Source organism: Solenopsis invicta, chromosome 1 (assembly GCF_016802725.1).
Source record: "Solenopsis invicta isolate M01_SB chromosome 1, UNIL_Sinv_3.0, whole genome shotgun sequence".
NCBI classification, from domain to species: domain Eukaryota; kingdom Metazoa; phylum Arthropoda; class Insecta; order Hymenoptera; family Formicidae; genus Solenopsis; species Solenopsis invicta.
Genome location: NC_052664.1, coordinates 12,786,709 through 12,808,527, shown reverse-complemented (window position 1 = coordinate 12,808,527; position 21,819 = coordinate 12,786,709). Strand labels below are relative to the sequence as shown.

Here is a 21,819-nt window from a genome sequence, read left to right as displayed (position 1 = left end):
CATTCACGTCATTCGTATCATATTTGTCACCGAATTTATCTGTACGTTTAAACACTCGTATCTTATCCGTTCTCTTACTCAACATTAATTCAACTTACCGAAGCATTTACTCATGTGCGTGTGCTTATCTATGAAAACTTTGGCGGATATGACGTTGCCGAAGGGCAAAAAGGTAGAGATGAGGTCTGTATCGCTGAATTCCTGCGGCAGATGATAGATAAAGAGGTTGCAACCTTCAGGACCCTCGATTTGCTTGTCCGTGCTGGTGAACTTCGTCTTTTGCGCTGCCGCCGCCGCAGCGGCCGCAGCCGCCGTGAACGCAGGAAACCCTGAAATTATAATACGTTGTTCATGATGCTATATCATCGCGCCGTATTATCGATCTCGAGCAATACAATCCGCATATTTTTCGAAGTGATATAAAGTCCATGTTGAAAGCCACGCTAATAACAACATATTTTTAAATCATTTTAGCTGTAATCAGACTAAAGTTTAGCTTAATTACAGACTAGTTATTTCTCAAAACTTGATTTACATCACTTCATAACGAACAATTCTAGTTCTAGTTATCAATACAACTCTATGCATTGGCGCGTCCCAGCTTACAGAGGCACACCAAACAAGCTCAAGTGATTAAATCTCTGATCTACTTCAGTCTCAATTCGGAATAATATAAGCAAATAAGCATGTTATAAATGAAATAAAAATTAATTAAATATTCAATAATGTACAAAATATATACAGTATTAAAAACGTAACGCAACTTTACAAGCCCTCCAATATTTGCAATCGTGGCACTATAATATACACACATTTCCACTTCGATTTTCACGAGTGTATCTTGTGTGCTGGGATACGTGGATATTCCAATAGGCACATGCGAACCTATCGGCTGTTTTTTTTTTTTCAAGTATTCATTCGGTTCACTTCCATATTCCGATACTCTCGGCGGCTAATTTATTTTACTCGCAAATTAATTGGCTAATAATTTTACAATTTCGCGTGTTTGCATTGATTTTATAATGTTCCACTTTCCAATGGGAAAAATATAAAATTATATTATAATTTTAATTCGCGCGCGTTGGCTCGAGCTGGCACTGAATGTGCGATTAACATTAAACATATGGAAAAATTGCCATTTTATTCATCAGTACTGTTTCTGATAATTTCTCTAATTTTATATTGTATATAAAATCGTAGTGTCAATTAAATCGTTGTCTTGAGTATCATATGACAATTCTTCTGCGCAGAAATGGATTAATTCGAAAGTCAACCATATGAACGACTCGACATTAAAACGAGGGATGATCTAGATAAATAAATATATTCAGGCAATCTACTCATTATTACTCACTATGCAACTCTTTCTTTTCCACGGTCACCGTCGTCTTTCCAATGAGAGCTTTAATACGCATAGTTTACTTATTAGAAAGTAACTTTTTGCGTGTTCACGCGGATTCAGAAAAGCAGTGTGGACTGCATTTAACGGTTTTGTGTACATCGAAAGTTGTTTGACAAGCCAAATAATTACCTGCGTACTGTTGTAAGCTGGAATAGGCGTTGCTCAGCGAATCCTGAAGTCCGTTCAACGGCGTTCCCGTCAAAGAATTGAGCGTGAGAGATGTTACAGGACTAAGACTGCCCCCGGTAGACCCTTGAAGACGAATATTATGGTTACTCTTTATCGATTCTCAAGTAAAATTTATATACCCAAGCCTAATTATTTCTGGGCCATGCCTCATGTGCGACATCGCAATAACGGCAGTCGCGTCAAGTTTGTTACGTATTATTAAAGGCAAAAAGCAATGTACTTATGCAATATAATATTATAATTCTATCAAATATCGCTACTTGATATTTACATAAGAAAATTTATTTAAAAAGAAAATAAGATAAAATTTATTTTAAGAATTTAGTCTACTCCTTATGACAACTTATGACTTCAACTTGTGACTTTCTTCGTTGATTATATAAATTAATTTTAAAAAATCTGGATTTATAATTAAACATTTTAATTTGTAATCAGAAATAATTATTAATAATAAATATAATAACAAAATTTATGATAACCATACCTCATTGAAATTATTAGTAAATCGTAATTATATTTTTTAATATATGTATGTATATAATTATATTCTTTAAATACAATGGAAAATGTCCATGCCTTTAAAATCATTTTTTTTAAATATACGAAAACATTGTATACGAAAAAAGTTATATATAATTATAAATAAAGCTGAAATATACATGAAATAAAATTATAGACGTTTTAATGTGACATATATAAAATATTTTACTTGACAGGAATTTAATTATTATTTTAACAGATTAAATTTTAGAACATAAGAACAATGTCACACTTTCTCGATATTGAGATAGTAATTTACTATAATGAAATATTATTAATAATAATTTAAAAATAATTTAAAAGTATAATATACTTTCATGCACGATCATTTATATGCTAAAAAATCACGTGCCAATACCCGGGTTAATTGCGATAAGCATTTTACGAAAATCCTATTCATCTTTTTCATTATGCAAATATTGTTGCCGATAAAATTCTTATTACTGAAAATCGTGCACCCATTAATTGCGATAAGCGTTTGTGTAAGAATCGTACACTCCCAATACATCTCAAATATACACATACACAATAATTTAGATCATATACATATTGTTAAAACTACAATTAATGATTGATGGAAAATAAAAACCAGTACATTCTAAAAGTACTAAAAGCACCAACGAGGTCTCGTCAATTAATGTGTTAATTCAATATCTGTGAAAATTTTTACAATTCAATGTGTAGCACCAATCAATTACTAATTGGCTCGGCTATTCATATTCGTGAATAAAATATATAATATATATATATATATATACAGGGTGTCACAGAATTACTGTGTATAATCTTTCAATTTACAAAATTTAATGATTTGACATCAGTACAATTTTCCTCAATGATTTGAATTAAACGCTATTTGTGATCGTTTTTAAACTTTTTTAATATTTCATATAAAATATTTTTATGAATATTTTTATAATACTTGAATTAAAATAAAAAATAAAATTTACTTAATAAAGAAATAAGATTTTATTATCTTTTTTCATTAACAAGCTCCAATTACACATAATAAAAATCTATAACTTTCAAATTTCAAATTACTTCAATGCTTTAATATTAAATATAAAGAAATATGGCTGAGACATCTGATATATTTTTTAAATCTTTTGGAGTTTTTATAACTGATACAAGAGCATTATAATATATACAAAAATATAGCGTTGATTAGAGCAAAGGAGACCTGTGTGAGATAATGAAATCTACAGCCAACAATAATTATGAATATGCATTACAAAGAATAATAAAGAAATATACAAATGTAATAGAGAGGATAAGTGACAAGAAAGGAATTCGATAGGAAGATATATAATATATTGCAATACACGATAAAGAATCAACCAAACAATTTCTCTTCTTATGAGTATCTCACCTGTGTTTCCTGTTTTTCCCAGAAGAGCAGCTACGCACGAAAAAAAATACGCAACGTTAAAATTGTGGTGTACGTGTATATTCACATAAAAGAAAAAAAGAATCATAAAATATTCGATTGGAGTGTCATTCGTTATATTACGACATGTTTACTGTGTTATAAAAATAATAAAATATTTCTACATTTAGCTTAAGATTGTTGTATACAAATTTACATAGTAGCATAAATGCAAATCTCACAACTAAATAAATATTATGAATATAATTTTTGCTGGAAATTATTAGCATATTATGCAATATGCTCTTATGTAAATTTCTACGCAATATAAAATATGCATCGTAGTTCTAATTTTTTGTAATTGTGTACGTTTAATTCAATTTTATTTAATAAATTTACATAAAATTGAAAACATTATTTAAAATTTTATAGTAAGCTCTAAAGAAAGGAATCATTAGTAAGAAATAAATAAGAAATTATTAATAAATTTTTGATAGGTAAAAATTTTTAATATCTGAAAACTTTTTATATAATTCTAATTCTTTATCGTAATTAGCCGTTAATTATAATTCGATCAAAATGATTGTATGGATATCTTAAACTCGAAATGATTCTTTAATTATGGTATGATCATACAAAATGAGTTTCTATCATGAAAATTGTAAGGTAGATGAAATCAGAGAATATGAGGAAATTTGAAGAAAAGGAAAGGGGGAAAAAGGGAAAGTGTAAACACGTGCACACAGGTACACGTGTACGTACACTAATAAATAAGCGAAATAGGGAAATCAGACCATCAACAGGATTAGGGCCCCTTTTGCATGATCGAAATTAATTTAGTAATTGTTAATACTGTACCAGGCAATACGACACGTACATAGCGACATACCTGCTGTTGAATTCGCCAGGCCGCTTAATGCTGAAACACAGAACACGTTTGCAATATTAGCAAAAGCAGAATCGATAATATGTACATGGTACTAATCACGTGAAACAAAGCTTTGACAGAATTTTCCCGACAATGCCAATATTATATTTTTATTCGTCACTAAACTATTTGCAGTCAACGATTTCACTTGTATCAAATTAATATGACGAATCAAGTTTACAAGACGAGCTAATAACATCTGCAAAAAATATTTGCCTTTTGATATTTTGATATTTTAATATTATCTACATATAAGCAAATTTCATTATATGTAAGAGAGGAGAGAGGCTAAAGTAATAATAGCCATTCTACAAAAATAATTTTATAGTTGTATAATAGTTGCAATAAATTGTAGAAAAAACAGTTACAAGTTAAAAAGTATATTCTAATACGTATAATTAAATAATTTATTAATATAATCGTAATTTTTAATAATATTCTAATTTAACTCTCCCAATGAACACGTAGATTTGTTACAGGTCAACTATTTTCTCTATCTTAAAATATTTGAAAAGAACTGCAAAAATTTTCAAAACATCTTTATATTGTATTTTATGATTTTATAATTATTTTGATACACATTGTTTATTGAATATTTTAATAAATTTCAAAGCAAGTAACAATCCCTCTTCGTTATTCGATATTCTATTTTCTGGGAATAACTAAATAGGGAAGCACAATTTTTCAAAATTTTTTAAGGAGACGTTGTTTTAACCACAAACAACATTTTTCATAAATAATTAAAATTGATACTTATAAAAGAAACCACATGTAGGATTGACATGTGCGTACGAGACTTTACATATGCTTGGCATTTAATGATATATTGGTTTTAGTAATGGTTCTGGGGTTTCGAATCCCTTCTATCACATACTTCTTTTTGAAGAGGGAAACCAGATAAACAGATTTACTTGTTTTACAGTTACGTGCATGTTATTTTGTTGCGGATGTCTAAAACTCACGTGTGCACACGGAGGGTTAATATAAAATTTATGATATCTTTAAAGAACCAATCCGTAGTTTGTTTTTTTATAATTTGAAATTTATCACAAACGATTCATATTTTTGATTGTATTATTAAATTTAAAATAAATTACTAAAATATATAAAATAAATTACTGAAGTAAATACTTATAATTGCATTTCTGATCTTTTATTTTACGATATTAAAATTTACTATTTCTGTTGATAACTGTTAGAAAAACTCATTCCCAGTGCAAATAGTACTTACACAATTCTTTATATGTGAAAAACGCAATGAAGCAATCCGCATACTTGACTTACTTTCCTATTGACTTTACATAAATTATAGAAGCATCGTGAACATGCAAAATAATGAAGGTATGTTGGTTTTGTTGATACGAGTGAGAGGCGGTGGTTACGCAATTAGCTACGGAAATGTACATCTTACCTGCAGACTTTGTACATTTACACAGTTCAGTGTATACACAGTATGATGAAGATACAGAGGTTACTAAAATTTCGATACATTTTATTTAATATTTTGCTTTAGTCATTTAATCATTACATTACATGATTAATCTTTCTTAATTTAAATTTAATCATCGAATTTATAAATGGAAAAAAATAGCCAAACTTGAATATTTTTTAATTTAATGTAACAATAAATAATTTTAATGTACAAAAAAAATTTATGGAGTTTATATTAAGTTTGATATATTTATTAAAATATGTAAATATATATATATATATATATATATATATATATTCACAATAATTTTTAATTCAAAATTATTTGTCAAATTGAGTTACATATATTTTTTTATAGACACAATACGTTGCAGAAAGAGTCCAACTTTAACTATTTAATTTACAATAATTTTTTAGTATAATACAATATTATAAAATAGTATACAATAATTATTTATAAAATTATTATAAGTTAAAGCTTGTTTGCTGCATTATATTTCAACAACGTATCACATGTGTCAGATTTATAAATTCGTATTTAGCTTGTTTATTTTTAAGTAATGATTAAATTTAACATATAGCATTTTTTTTAAATAAATATATAATTAAAAGTGATAAGTTTAAAAAAAATGGTCGGAATCTTCTAATGGTTAATTTAAAAATGATTGAAATGATATTGAAATGATACTTATGATATAATAACTTGCAAAATTATTCTAACAGTAATTTTACCAAATATCTTATTAAAATGTTATTTGCAACATTGTTTAATTAATTTAGTTAATTTACGTATCCAATAAATATTACAATTTCAATATATCTTGTTTTTCAAAACGTAATACGACTTGAAAATAAGTAGAACATGTTTTTCTCCCAACTGATTTCAAGGAAATACTATTTATAATAATCGTGCGATTATTCTAGAACATTTTGCTCTCATTGTACCGTCATTACGTTATTAAAGACCGTTAATACAGTTTGCAAAGATATGTATAAACACGTTGTCGCATTATTACTGCCATTGTAATCGCGGCACGACTTTGGCCGCTTTACTATGCATACCTACAAAAGGTTGGACAGTTCACCCGTTCGCCTGGAACTTTAACAACGCATGCAATCATTAAACTCCGACTACGCTCAAGCGGATTTACCGTCTACCGCAAGTAACATACGTGATGCATAAGCATACAGGTGTTTTGTACAATTGGTAGGAGGACAATATAATGTGGTCCAAAGTTATGCATATAATTCGAAGCACCGGACGGTTCCGCACGGAACCTACAGCTGCACATTAATGTATGATAATGTACATTCTCTGATTATACGTCTCGCAAAATATTCTCTACTCACTGTTTGGCGACACCTGGAGATTGCCGTTTCCGCCGGTCATAGCTGCCAGAGTGACGAGGTTCTGCATACTCATTGGCGACACGCCCGCGTTCGCTGCAACATAATGCATCAGAATTTATTGTAGAGGAGAGCCTCAATGCTTTAGATTTATGCACCACGATGATGAATATAGCGTGCCATTTAACAGTTGATGAAAAAAGCTTAAATCAAATTTTGTTTAATCTGAAATTAAATCAAATTTTGCTTAATCTAAAATAACTTAATAGCATATAGAAGCATTATTCCTTCTTTCAATGGTCTTTTTTTGCAATAAAAATATTAATATTTGAATCATTATTTAAAATACTGTTAAATTTAAAAATTTTAAATATCTTGCGGAATATTTTATTTAATTTAAGCTTTAAGCTTTTGACATATTGAAAGTAGACTACACATCACTCTTAATTCGTGTATAGGTGAACTCATTGCGTGACACTGAAATGTCATCGAATGACCATGCGTTCCGCAGCAATAAATGGTAAACACATGTGTCAGAGAGAAGTTAATGATAGACTTGTATAGGTATGTATATCATACTGGTATCCTTTCCGATCCCATTAAACATAGAATTTTATTATTGCCTGGTAAGCTGGTGCAGGACGTTTCGTTATAACTTTCGAAAAGATACGACCCATGGGACGTGATCGTACTCGGTGGAAGTTGGAGAACGTAAGCGCGAAATAATATAATTTATTCTGACACCGATATGACTGCGCGGACGAAGTAATTTTAGCGAAGAAACGGATAAAATCTCATTTTGCTAGCCAAACCGGATCGATCATATTCTATGGTACTTTACATAAGAATAATGGTGCACATTGACATATTTTTAAACTTGTTTGCGAAAATAGGTCTTCATACTGGAACACTAGTATAGCGTTCAAGGGGGTCAAAAGGTGACGCGACGAAGTTAAACTTACACATTTAAGACAAATAAAGATTGCATACGTCAGTAATACTAATATTAGAAATGTAAAAGAACTGACGCAATATATGATATAAATGTAAATGTACGAAATTGGCGACTGGATACATATTATAAGATACTACAAAGAATCTCTTTCATTAAAAATAAAAATCCACGTCTGTATCAAATACATAAATAAAAAGTAATGAGTAACAAAAGAACAAAAATAAACGATATTATCAACTTTCTTAAATGTCAAAAAGTAACGTTTCACAAAGTTTTATTCTTTTAATCTTAATCTTAAATTTAGAATAAAAAAAGGTTAAAAAATATCGTTATTTGTTATCATACTTACTCACAAACCTGCTAAAAATATATAACAATTATTTATCAATTTCAATATTCGTGAATTTTATGTACTAATAAGTTTTTACACAAGTTCTATAAAACTTTTGGATGATACTAAAATAATGCTGGTGCGATGGACAACAGATGCACGTATATCATAAAAAATTCTCTTGTATTAATTTATATATGTAATAGTCCAACATAATCAATATTTAGAAGATTTAATTTCAAGCGATTCCAATTAATTTCAATTTAATAAATCATCAACAAAAAGCGTAAATTAAGTAAGCATAAATAAGCGAAAATAAAAAATAAATAATCGACACTAACCATACTCACCAGCGGTGTTGCTGAGGGACGCGAGGGTAGCTAGGCTTTGCAGATTTGCGGGGTTGATTTCTGCTGGACTAGGCACAGCAGGGGGTGCCGCGTGTGCAGGTGTTGCCGCACCAAGGCCGAGGTGTTGTTGCAACAGTAACTGATGCTGCACATTCGACAGTGCATTCGCCGCTCCAGCGTTCGCGGCGACCGGAGTCGCAGCACTCGTCGTCGCTTGCAATTGCTGCAGAAGCTGCAACGATGCAGGCGCCAGCGTATGCGCGTCGTTCTACAAGTACGAACGTGAACAATCATCATCGCGCTGTTGCATCTCATAAATTCGTCGTAATCTGTTTCGCAATTTCTATACAACCGAGAATATTTTATCTTAAATTTGCCAAAAATCATAAATTAATTTAAATATTTAATATAAAAGTTTATTTTTAAAATTTAAATACTTTTAGATCTTTAATCATGCTTTTCATCAAATTTCTGCTAAAGAATCAACCGTAAATTTGATAAAGGATACGCTTGCAAAGCTTTATGCAAATTTCATGAAACGTTCAATAGAAACAAAGCTTTGGTGACCGCTGTACATACGTGTCCGGAGAGTACGGATCTTGTTCTTCAAAAACATCGTGCTCTTTTTTTAGATATATTTTGCATAATAAAATTGAGATTGCTATGTAGGAAGTCACAAAGGAGAGATAATGTATACGAATGTAAGACGCTCAAACGATAGAGCCATTAAGAGTTCTCATTCTCGATGCAAATGGAATCTTTGATATCGACCAAAGAGCTTTTATTATAAAATATTAAGTACACGTACGGCTATGTAATGCGGTGTGATGTTGACTCCCGCGATGTTCCAGAGATTCGTCTGGAGTTGCTGCATTCTCTTCTGGTCCTTTTCCTTTTGCGTGTCGGCGAATTTTACAACTAATGGAGACGAACAGCCCTGAAAATTGTACCACGCATTGACATCGTGCAATTGTTAACGACATGTAAAATATGAGAAATGTAAAAAAACGTTGATTAACATCACAATTAAGATCTCGAAGCAGAAGTCATCGACAAAAAAAATATAAATGAGCGCACGAATCCTCTCAGAGAGGATTTCTAATAAAACTAAAGATATTCTTGATAAGACTAAAAATATTCTGAAGTTCATTATTGCAACTTTATGTAAAATATTTTTATATTACATAAGATTACAAGAAGATTAAATACTCCAGAATATTTTAATCTTATTATTAGAAATTTTTTTTTGAGAGGGCACCCTTTTCTTTTGATGCATGTTCATACACGTTCTATAGTGACTGTCTTAATGAAGGTGATTTGTCATTGCCATTCGAAAGATGATTAATTAAAAATCTAATATGTCTTGGGTGAATTTGAATCGGGATCTTTGGCACATAAAACAGATGCGCAATTCTTATGCCGCGATCACCACACAAGAATGATGTATACCTACCATTTATAAAAATAGAGGGGTTTAAAATCCTGTATTGTTATTAATTTAAGCATGAATGAAGTGTAAGATTTATAAGAATAAATCTTGCCGTATTACAACAGTAATTAAATATTTTGCAAATTTAATAACTAATGTGATCGATAAGTGTAATTTGAAAGAAAACGGATAAATAATCACTTCTTTTATTTCCTTTCTGTTTTAATTCTAAGAAATATTCATATCTCTAAATTATGTCATTATTTGATATAATGTTTTGCTTTCTGTCAATCCAAATTCCTGAAAAAAATGTTTACTATAATTTGACATTTCTCTCGTTAATTCAGAACGTTTGCTATACTTCGTATCGAGCATCGTGTTACACCTGAATCCGGCGTACATTATTGGTTCAAGTCCAAGTTCAACATTGGCGTGAGAACGGGTTTGCCGGCGATCGAGCATTACATTAGTGGAAAGAGAAACTCATTCGACGAGATGCGACACGATATACACACGAATCGCGAGGTCGATGTACCATGCACAATGCGCCTGCAATTGGAGACGCGAAATCGGTGCGTTGGTTGCACCGGTAGCGACGAATGAGCAAGTTCGAAGAACCTGCAGCCGGAAATATTCGTGATATTAAAGTGGAATTGCCGTCGTGCCCGCATACCTTGGCACAACTCACTTTTACCATTCGAAATAGTACGTTACATAGGCGTCACCAGATATACACATGTCGTAAAGTGGTTAACGAGGTTGTTAAGCATTAATGAGTCTTATATTAATAAAACAAAATTATATGTTTAGCAAACGAATACCATGAAACGGTATTGTTAGTATTATGGAAAAAGAGCTTGATTATTTAATTAAATATTTAAATAATAAATTAGTATATAGATTAATAAGATATTTAAATACTTAAGTAAAGAAAAATAAGGAAGAAATTTAGCTTTCACTTTAGAATTCAAAATAAATTTATGTATCAAATGTATATCTGTAGAATAAAAAATGCACAAAATAAATATGATAACACAATAAAATAATATATTACATTAAAAATAAATGAAACATAATATTAAAGATCAAATCATTCTACAACATTTAAAAAAGTACCAGTCTACAAAATATTTTTAAATTTTTTGAAAAATCACAAATTACTGCAGAATCTGTTATTTCTTTGCCAAAAGAAATTCTTGTAGTGATTAATAAAAAGATATAATATTCTTCTTACTTGATTTAATTTAATCAATATTTTTTTAAAATATAAATTGACATTATTGCGTAATTTATTTTATTATTTTCTAACGATGCTGCGAGGTTCGGTAATTATCTATTCATACCGATTTGAGCATTTCTAAAAGCTTTGGTTGCTGAGGAGTATGAGGGAACGAGAGAAGGGAAGATTGAAAAGTCTTGGCGAGCTTTGAATCGCCAAGGTGTCGACTAGTTCGGTCGTCTTTACTCTTTCGCTCGGCTTTAGTTACCCCGAGTTAAATCGGTATATTTCACCGAGGTGACTAGTCGGATTGTAGATGCACACGGATGTTTCGGATGACAGTGGCATCGAGCCAATACATCCGACGACTCGGTTGAATTGCCACAAAAAGAAACGATCTACGAAGACTTTGTATGCGACCCGCTTTGTGTCGTCATCTGCCAGTCTTCACGACAGTTTCTCCGCTTAAAAGATCAGAGTCCTCGCGCGACCCAGTTCTTTCTTGCGACATAAATATGAGAGCAGATTGCATGTCCTCATTGGACTGCTCATTATTTCCACAAGCAACTAAATTTTCATTATTACTCTTCAGTTAATTGCAGAAAACGTAGATGCAAAAAGGTTAATGGCGGAAGGATGAAAGGCAGAATTCATCATTAAACTATAGATCGAAAAACTGGGTACGTGGTTAAAGAAGCAAATGAGTGAATAAAATGTATCGTTCTTATAAAAGTTGCCAATTATTTCTGTAAGTTGTCATTGTATTCCTCAATTGATGTTGCTCAATTTATTATTAGACATAGAATATCAGATGACATTTTGCAATTATTAATCGAGATGTTGTAGTAAAGCTGTTAAAGTTGTAGCAAACTACTAATAATTTGAACAGCAGTTACCGTACTTTACGCGCAAAACTTCCGATTTGGGAGAATTTCTAACATCAAGATTAATAACTTTAATACTCTGACAGATTAAATTACATTAATTATGTAAAATTCATAACTTTCTATTCAAAATTAGGAACAATAATTACTAAAGAACTAATAATTCCAATCACTTTAAGATTAATATACAATTACAAATAAATTTTTATTTTACAATAACAATTTTTAAATAATTAACATTAAAACCAAGATCGCAATTTGTATATAATATAATTAAAATTAGAAAGAAACTAATAATATGGTCCTAGTAAGATCTTATTGTTAGTACTGAAATAATGTTTCCTATTTGATTTTACATACAATTTTTAATTCTTTTGAACTGTGTATTTCGTTACTTTCGGTTTCAAGCTTTTAAATTGAATCAGATGAAAGTGCCTCGGTGATCAAATTGGCTAAAGACACCCGCACGAAATATCGGGGGACCCATGTTCAAACTCTGGTCGAAGTAATATTTTTCACAATAAATTTCTTTATACAGTTGTCAGGGTAAAGAGTCGTAGAAATGTGTGTAAACAAAATTATTCAATTGATTGACAATTTAATTTTCAGGTAATATTACATTTTTGATTTCTTCTTAAAAACTATGTTTTAAGTCTGGCAAAAATGTGGCGCACGATTTGAGGAATTGCTTTTGACCAGTACAGCCATTGTTGTTATATAAATGTGTTGATATACTTCCCGGTCATATTAGGATTTCGTCTGTATGTATTTAGAAAAATAATATCACAGAGTTAAATTGACAATCAATTTAATATTATTGATTATAACTAGCATCTTTGAGATCTTCCATTTCGGAAAAATTTATTGCAAAAAATATTACCTTGAATAATTTTCAAATTTGAGATATGCGATCTAAAATACTGTGCACATTATATGAAGTACTACTTTATAATTGTACTTACCTCCATTGTCTGGGAATGATGCAGAGCTTTGATGGCATTGATCGCGTACTGCTTACTAGCGAAAGTAACGAAGGCACAGGCTTTACTTTTCCCGGTACTATCCCTCAGCACCGAGCATTCCTCAATCATTCCGTAAGCGCTAAACATGTTTCTAACGTCGTTTTCCGTGAATTTTTTCGATAGCATGCCAACAAACAGCTTGCGCTCTGTAATAATAAAATATAAAACTTTCATTAGTCACCGTTCGTGTGGTGCCGCATCATTATCGTGTGAAAAATGAATATACGTCATTTAATTAGTAACATATGCAATCTTAGTAATTCAATATTAGCACAGGAAAACAATCGCCTTAAGGATAATATGTGGTTATTCATCCTCGCGTATAATCATATAATTAGTCAGTAAGAAACGTATCTGGCTGACTAATCATGTAATACAATCGATGGTTAACTATAGCTATAGTCATCAGCACAAACGCGTGATATTACGTGGAACTGAGTGGATTAATTAAGTGCATTACTCATTCTTAATGCGCTTCTTACAACAAGATATTCCGATTTAATTGATGTTTTTATAGATGCATATATTTTTTTAATTATCAGAGATGATTTAAACAATATAGTCTTCTCTCTATTTCTTCTCTCTACTTTTAAGTTTATGATGATTATGACAATCAGTATTAGTATCGATTATTTCATAAATAGCTTTCGCTATTTTACATACGCCATTAATGGTAATGGAGTTTGCGTAACGTCGAAAGAATTAGAATTATTGAATATGAAAAAAATTTCTTTACCAACCGTTACGTAAAACTATTTTCCTATTCTTTGTAGCAAGTTCTCTGGTTATCTGAACTTGTCAGTGAACTTGTTAAAACTTTTATAAACGGCATTCATGATCAACTATCATTCATGACGTATTCTATGAACGAAGGATTAACATTCTGTAGATTAAAGCTTAACAATTGCCATCTAATATTCTTGGCTGCGAGTAACAGCATCAATTAATAAAAAAAAAAAACGAGTATTTTGTATTCTATAACGTTGTTCTTAAATTTTGACTCATGGCATCTCGAACCGAGGTTGCAAGTGACATCATGATTTCCCATCTCGTCCACCGTTTAATAAGCGTTTATGGATAATACGAACGGTGGCTAGCTATGGGCCATTTGACGACGGTGCAGACCATTGGAGGAGGCGACCTGGTCAATATTTGTTTAGGACCGAGAGAAAAGCTTCGCCCAGAGAAAAGCCGCTTATGTAAATTCGGCGTCGCGGGGGATAGACTAGGCAAAATACTCGGATATAACTCTCGAGTCTATCCTCGTTTCTCTCATCCCTGTCACGCGTATTCAATTTTCCTGTGAATCTTCTCGGTGTTAATGCCCCGCGCTTATCTCTGTGAAATACGTGGCGCGCATTAAGAAAATCGAAACAACAAAATTTTGCATTGTACAATATATAAAATTATGGCGTATTACAATATAGGTTTTATTCTTATACAAAGTCAGACCATATAAATTTTTTTTATCTGTTATTGGAGAGTTTGATCCCCAAAACTATAAGTTAATAGAGTGTACCTTAGAAAAAAGTCCCCCAATATCGACATACCACATTGTTCTTGGATATTTCTTAAAAAAAAGTAAAAATAGAAACATAAATACAAACAAGCAAGTGTCTTTTATGAGACAATATAGCAGCTTTCGCAATACTGTTGTGTATTTTGCAATAAAATAATATTTTCGCAACGTAACTCAAAAAAGCGTATGAGAAATCGAGTCCTAAAACTGACATAGGTCTATAAAATTAAAAGACTAGAATTGAATCCTCTGATATTATACTTGGATTTTTCCTACCTTAAAGCATTAAAAAAAATGTAAAAAATTCATAAACATCTTGCAGCATTATAATTGAAGATTTCGTAGTTATTGTCTATTCTCACGGAGAAGTGTACTGGTTTACGCTGTACAGCGATTTTATTAGTTTAATACTACTACAAGGAAAATATACAAGAGAAAAATATGCATAAAACAGTTTTAGGAAAACTACAAACGTGCTAAATAATTTAATATTATCAATAATATACGAATAGGCATTATAAATTGGTATTTATAAAATTTACGTGATAGCAACGTGTCGATCTGCCGATATATACGATTATATTTTTTTACAACAAAGATTCGTATCACCGTATCTGAGTACTTATTTTTAATCTAGTTTTTGACTATTCATAAATGCTGCACAAGTATAATATTAGGCAACCGCGATTAGTATCACATTAATTAATATTTCCGTACTCCCTAATAATACCAACTAATATATTAATATTATATTATTATCGAACTATGCAAATTCATTGGCCAACAAGAGGGCTAAACATGATGAGGATTAATATGTGAAAATTGCGGCTCGCTGTCAAATGTTGCAATCCAATTCGCGCGATATCAAAGGAACACGATGCTCCGTTTCAAGCTATGCGCAGCCATACTAGCGCGAATTGAAATCGAGCATACATCGATTTATAGTGCGTGCAATGTATCCGTAGAAGTTGATATCAAATTCAAACGATTCGATTGCGTGCGTGATCGTGTTTCCGGAAATCACCAATACGCTTTGTGTGCAAATAATTATGCTGATAAATAATGCTATGACTGCATTTTATAATGCTTACTGTATAACAAATGCTTACTGTATAAAACATACTGATAATACAGAATATCTCGCTTTGAAATACATTATTACATTTAGACAATAATAATAATAATTTATTTTAGTAACAAATTCTTGTATTATATATATGTATATTATAAATCGTATAAATGTAATAAAATAAAATACAAAGCTTTGAAATTCATTATTACATTTATACAATAACAATAATAATAATGCATTTTTATGACAAATTTTTATATTAATAAAAGTTATAAGTCAGCGTTTTACATATCAATTATCCCGAACCGTTTTGACATTATTTTGTGATAATAATGCTGTCATTGCGACATTGGTTTTTGAGCAATTGTAAATCTTAAAGCAAAATCTTCCGCTTGAAAAATTTGCCTCCTGCCTCAATTCAACCCAACTCCGAATAAAAACTCCCTGCGACAATGATCCTCTTTGCGTTTAACGAGTCGTATTTAAGGGATTGAGCCGAAACGTTTGAAAAAAGAAAATAGCAAAAAAATATACTGAGATCTGAGGATCAAGGGAGTTCACCCGGAGGTTGATCCGTGCCGCGGGGAAGAGACGAGTAGAAAGGACGAGGAGAACGGATATATCGGTCCAGACTACGGCAAACTCGTCCGCAGTTAACGATTTAATTAATTTCGCAGCCCCTAGCGACCGGATACCCGCGGTTGCCAACGACGGATCGGATTTCCCGCGGAAATCGAATGAAAATTTTAAGCCCTTTCTCTTCGCGGGAAAAATACGGTGTAAAAAGGCAGCCGGCTGGGGGGCGGAAGACAAATTCTCCTCCCTTCCTCGACCCCTCCTGCGTTCCAGCGAAACTGCGGCTTTCGCGGAATGTTTATTAAATACCGAAGGTGCTGGTTTATGCCCTTCCCTTTTCCTTCTACGACCGAAATTTTCCGCCCGTTGCGACCAAGAGGGGCGGATATTATCCACGAAGGTCAGCGTATCGAGTATTTCGAGATCGATCAAGGGTGGAGTCGTGGTTAGACAGGAAATAGGGGGTGGATACCCGAACCGTCTTGGTATCGTCAATGTAATTCGCATACAAAGACGATACGTATGATTAAAAGAAGAAAGAAAATCACACAAATTATTGATCAAAATTATAGGGAGAGTTTCAAGAAAGGAGTTTGTAAACAATTGGTAAAAGAAAAAAAAAAGAAAAAAACGAGACACGAAAAAAGACGAAATAAGATGTTTAGAAAATCAATCATCTTGCTAAAGTTGAAATGATTTGGAATCAATTCTGTCATTCGTAATTTACTTCTAAATGTTAATAAGTTATATCCAATTTTTATGTAATAAGAACATAAACACCACAGTCTTGTATATCTTTGGATTTTTATTATTTGCATTTAAAAATCGCATCAGAATCCGTCTTTAAATGTATATATGTAATTTTAGAATCCTTGAAGAAAAAACTAGAACCCCATAAATTATATTAAAATTTTGGAAAAAAAGATGCTAATTTCATAGCACCTCATGTTTCTATGCTACATACAAAGCAATATATGCAGCAATAATAAAATTACAATAATATCGATAAGAGCTGACAGAGATAGTCGTGTATGAAATTTTTTTTATTATCTATAGCACAAGAATAATAAAACCCTATTCGTGTTTTACAAGATCAGAATCTTTCATACAGCTCACTTTGCATTCCGGTAATGCTGTTGATATTAAGCTTACATTACATATAATCTATATGTATATACTATAGATTTTCAATACAGGCAGTGATTATGTGCATTCTTAGTAATATTAATATTAAAAAATGTTTAATCTAAATTCTTGTAAAAGTGAATACACTAAAAAATAAAGAATTAAAAAATTATTGAATAAATTATTATATAAATTTAATATAAAGTTACACTTACTCTACATGCAGAATGACTTAAAGAGTTTCAATATTTATTATTACATTTTAATATTTGTTACATTTAACATAGATTATTAAATAATGTAATTTTAAAATTGAATGATTTGTTATTATAGCATTACAAAGAAATAATAAGAAAGTAACGAACCGGTATTTAGTCGTTCAAGTAATGGTAACACGTTATTTTTTTTAAGGTAACGTTTCAACCCTACTATATATGCATATATATTGCTAATTCTGGATAATGCTTCTCCTATTGTCGTCGGAGTAATGTCGAGCTTATTGTAATCACATTTGGACGTGAGACTATTAACGTGGAAATAAAATAAGAGCGCGATACAGAGGTACTGGTCTCTGTAACTGCATTTGTAATGTAATTCACGTGCAAACTAGATACGACGCAACGTCGGATCATGCAGTCGGATATGAGATGCAGATCGCGCCTGCCGGAATGTTTGCATCGCACCGAATATTCCGTTAGGATGTCTGCAGCACGTTGTCGCGGAATATGTGCATCAAAGTATTACACATATTCTATCGATCGAGCTTTATAAGATCTACATAATGAACAAACAACAACATAAAAGTCATTGTAAATTGCAAGTGCCGCGCAGCTTTTTACGCTTGGCTCGAAATGGCTTATACAATTGTTCAGTTATTGATTAAAATTTAGATACAACGCATTTACAGTTTGAAAACGTACAATCAATTTTTATACCAAGAGATCAACTTAATGCACTATTCCATTTTCTGCTTTAAATTCTACCTATCTAAAACTATCTAGAACATAATAAAATTTAAAATAATGAAATTGTTATTATTTGTAGAAGATAATCTGACATGTATTGGATAAAATAAAACGCGACTTGCATTACATTTATGACAAGAATATCATGTAAATCATAAACTGGTATTCATAGTCTTATATTTAAGATCGTCTGAAGTATCATCTTAAGATGGCATCAACCAATCAGAAAACAATATTAACATTTCAATATTTTTACGCTCGTATCAATAAACAATGAATAATATAAGGCCGAGAACGAGCTATTCTTTGGTCTTTCGGATTACAATTTATTTTAATCTTGACAACCCAGTTAGCAGGCTAACTGTATTTTGGTTGTCAAGATTAAAATAAATTGTAATTCAAAAAACCAAAGAATAGCTCGTTCTCCTTATATTATTTAATATTAGCATTGTTAAGATAATCTCAAAATAAGAATTGACAATGAATAACCATAGTTTCCCAACCTTCTTTGGGAAACACCAAATCACCGCCCCCTTTTCAAAGTTGTTTTTTATTCAGCGACCCCTTCTGATAAACATTACATACAAAAGATTGATTAACATGATTTGGTATGATTTTTGTAAAAATACATAACTTTAACATTTGTATAATCAAGTGAATGTTTAAGAATTGGTTTAAGAACATGTTTAGGCGATTAAATTTCTTTAGCGTGTTCTTATTGTCCACTTATTTCACAAAGCTCCTGTACTGCCCCTAAAACAAGTAACACTCTCCTTTCAAAGCTCAACGCTTACCGGTGGACAATAACGTTCCCATTGGAAAGCTATGATGTGGATCGAATCAAATCAAATCTTGATTAATAAAGTGCGTCAGAGAATTATTGTTAAAATAATTTTGCTTTCTCGCTAGCCTGACGTAGTAAAAAGTAATTCGTTTACATTTCGTGAGAGTAGTCGATGTTAATTTACACCTTTCTCGCTCCGCGAGGAAGCGTTTGTTCGATACAAACAGGTGTCTAACTTCCACAAACGAAATGCTTGTGGCCAACCGGTGGCCAATGTGGTCGCTTGCATTCGATTCGATCTCCTTCTATGCATCTCAAGGGCCCATTCACAACTTGTGCAATTAAATCGCAGCCTGTGAAACGTGATAAGTTTTCCAACGAATTTTCGAGCCAGGCATTTCAAATCGATCCTCGTGCTCCGATATGCAACCGGCAACCTACCACGTCGCTATTTCTTACTCGATTTCGCCTTTTTTCGCGGTACGATGCGCCGAAGTGCGAGACACTGCGAATGAACCAACGCTCTTACAAGCCAGAAAAAAGACCAGCGCGAGATTAGGATCGTGCATGCAAATGCGAACAAGCGAGGGTGCATCGAAATTTCGCTGAAGGGCGTTTCGATATACGTTTCCGAGATGTGGCAGGAGAACGAGTCGCTGCACACACTGCCGGAAGCGCAGCGCATTCTTTGATTTCAAAACTCGTCTTCTAAAAATCAAAATGATTGATGCTTCTTTTATCAAATATTCTAAATTATCACATTCAAATAAAATTTCAAAATTGACAATGTTGCAAAAGTGACAATAAAGTCGTCAAAAAATTCCTAATCCTTTAAAAAATAAAAATTATTTTCAATTTTGGAATTTGCATGATCAAATATGATTTAATAGTATCTAATGTGCACGTAACAGATATGTATAAAGTTACCTGACCTGATATACAAAAATATCACTGGAAAATACCAAAATCTTACAATAAGTCACGTAAATTTCGAAATTTAAAGTTAAAAGGACAGATCAATTTTTATTTTCTTAAAATTATTATAAATTTAAGAAGATTCTGATAATTTATATATTCAAATATATAAAAACTTGAAAAGGGCAAAATAAATTTACAATAAAATTAAAAATAAAAACTAGATTACATCTTTAAGAATTAATCGAGAAAATAATCGTGTATTAAAAAAATTCTCTTTATTTCGAGCATTCGATTTAAGATTTGAAATATTTATTTTAAAGCTTCTTCAAATATCTGTGAAACGTGTCTCGAAATTATCTCTTATGGTGACTTTTTAAGGCTATACCTAAAGCTATTCGGAGGAAGAGAAAGTTTGCAAAACGTGAGTTTTAATTAAAAACATTTTTCTCGAGTAGCATAATCGTTAGCCGCTCTATGAATACTGATTATTAATAATCATTAAAACTGGCCTTCTGCCACCGAGTAAGGAGGATTAGGTTTGTCTCATTTCTGGTTTCGTATTCACCGTGTAGCATAGCCTCGCCAGGGATATTCTTGCCCTCTTAGCGCTACGGCTTTTAGGCCACGCGTTTCTTTTAAGAAATGAGAATTGACTGCGTTAATTCAATTGCCACGTTCGCATCTGCCATGCATTGCTTTCTATCCATAGAATGATCTACGAAATTAGCTATCTGTATTTATGAATCATTAACCATAAAAATAACATTCCGCAGACAAAGAATTTTATTAAAAAAAAAAATTAAATTTTAAGTTTCCGGATAAAACGAAAAAAGTGAGAATTTAAGGATTAAAATCCGAATAAATTAGAGAGGTATCCAAAAATAAATTATTAAATTGGGAATTGAAAGAAATTCACACATTTCGAAGCCAATCTGGCAACCGATTCACTGACAGGTGTATCCAGCTCGCGTTTGGTCACAATTATGCGGTCATTAGTATGTCGCCGACGAAGTTCCCAGGAAATGACGTCAGAGATAGGTAGCGATTTATAGACAGCTTGGAATTCTGATTAGCAGGCGCCTTGATGGTTGCAATAGTAAAGCGGTAAATTACACTTTACGATGCACAGAGATTACAACGGAGAGACAATAATTGTTCTGTTTTACGGGATGACATTTACGGACAGTAGTCATAATGCAGTGATGCGGACTTGCGGTCCAATGAAAATACAAACCAATCCTGTCACAGTGATTAATACGTAGACAGTGATAAACGAGCCAGTTAGAGGAGGCACCTGCGAACGAAACTGTCTTAGCATATGCATAGTGGATGCATAACTGTCCTCATTCCCGTTTAAATTATTTGCTGCGAAACCAGAGTATTATTTTTCATTTCAATCGCGCGTAACATAATTTGCAGTATTACATTCAAGTTCGCATTCTGTTCAATTTATTATTACACGCGTAT

The 21,819-nt window shown here is 31.8% G+C and overlaps 1 protein-coding gene across 25 annotated transcripts in view; it reads right to left on the bottom strand.

The window, feature by feature from the left end:
• Nucleotides 1-21,819, bottom strand: part of LOC105193379 (CUGBP Elav-like family member 2) — a 688,840-nt gene that overhangs the window by 11,237 nt on the left and 655,784 nt on the right. For 14 of the 25 annotated variants that reach the window (XR_005574991.1, XR_005574990.1, XM_039450395.1 and 11 more), the window contains 9 exons: nucleotides 13,334-13,539; nucleotides 9,648-9,776; nucleotides 8,831-9,107; nucleotides 7,207-7,299; nucleotides 4,375-4,416; nucleotides 3,501-3,530; nucleotides 1,532-1,654; nucleotides 1,355-1,402; nucleotides 99-329 (listed from right to left, as the gene is read on the bottom strand). Coding sequence is in view for 23 of the 25 variants with exons in the window: in XM_039450395.1 (XP_039306329.1) it covers nucleotides 99-329; nucleotides 1,355-1,402; nucleotides 1,532-1,654; nucleotides 3,501-3,530; nucleotides 4,375-4,416; nucleotides 7,207-7,299; nucleotides 8,831-9,107; nucleotides 9,648-9,776; nucleotides 13,334-13,539 (1,179 nt within the window). In the remaining 2 variants the exon portion in view is untranslated. Of the gene's footprint in view, nucleotides 1-98; nucleotides 330-1,354; nucleotides 1,403-1,531; nucleotides 1,655-3,167; nucleotides 3,531-4,374; nucleotides 4,417-7,206; nucleotides 7,300-8,830; nucleotides 9,108-9,647; nucleotides 9,777-13,333; nucleotides 13,540-21,819 lie in introns of those variants that run through there. The other 11 variants (XM_026134920.2, XM_026134919.2, XM_039450438.1 and 8 more) reach the window with 11 other exon arrangements.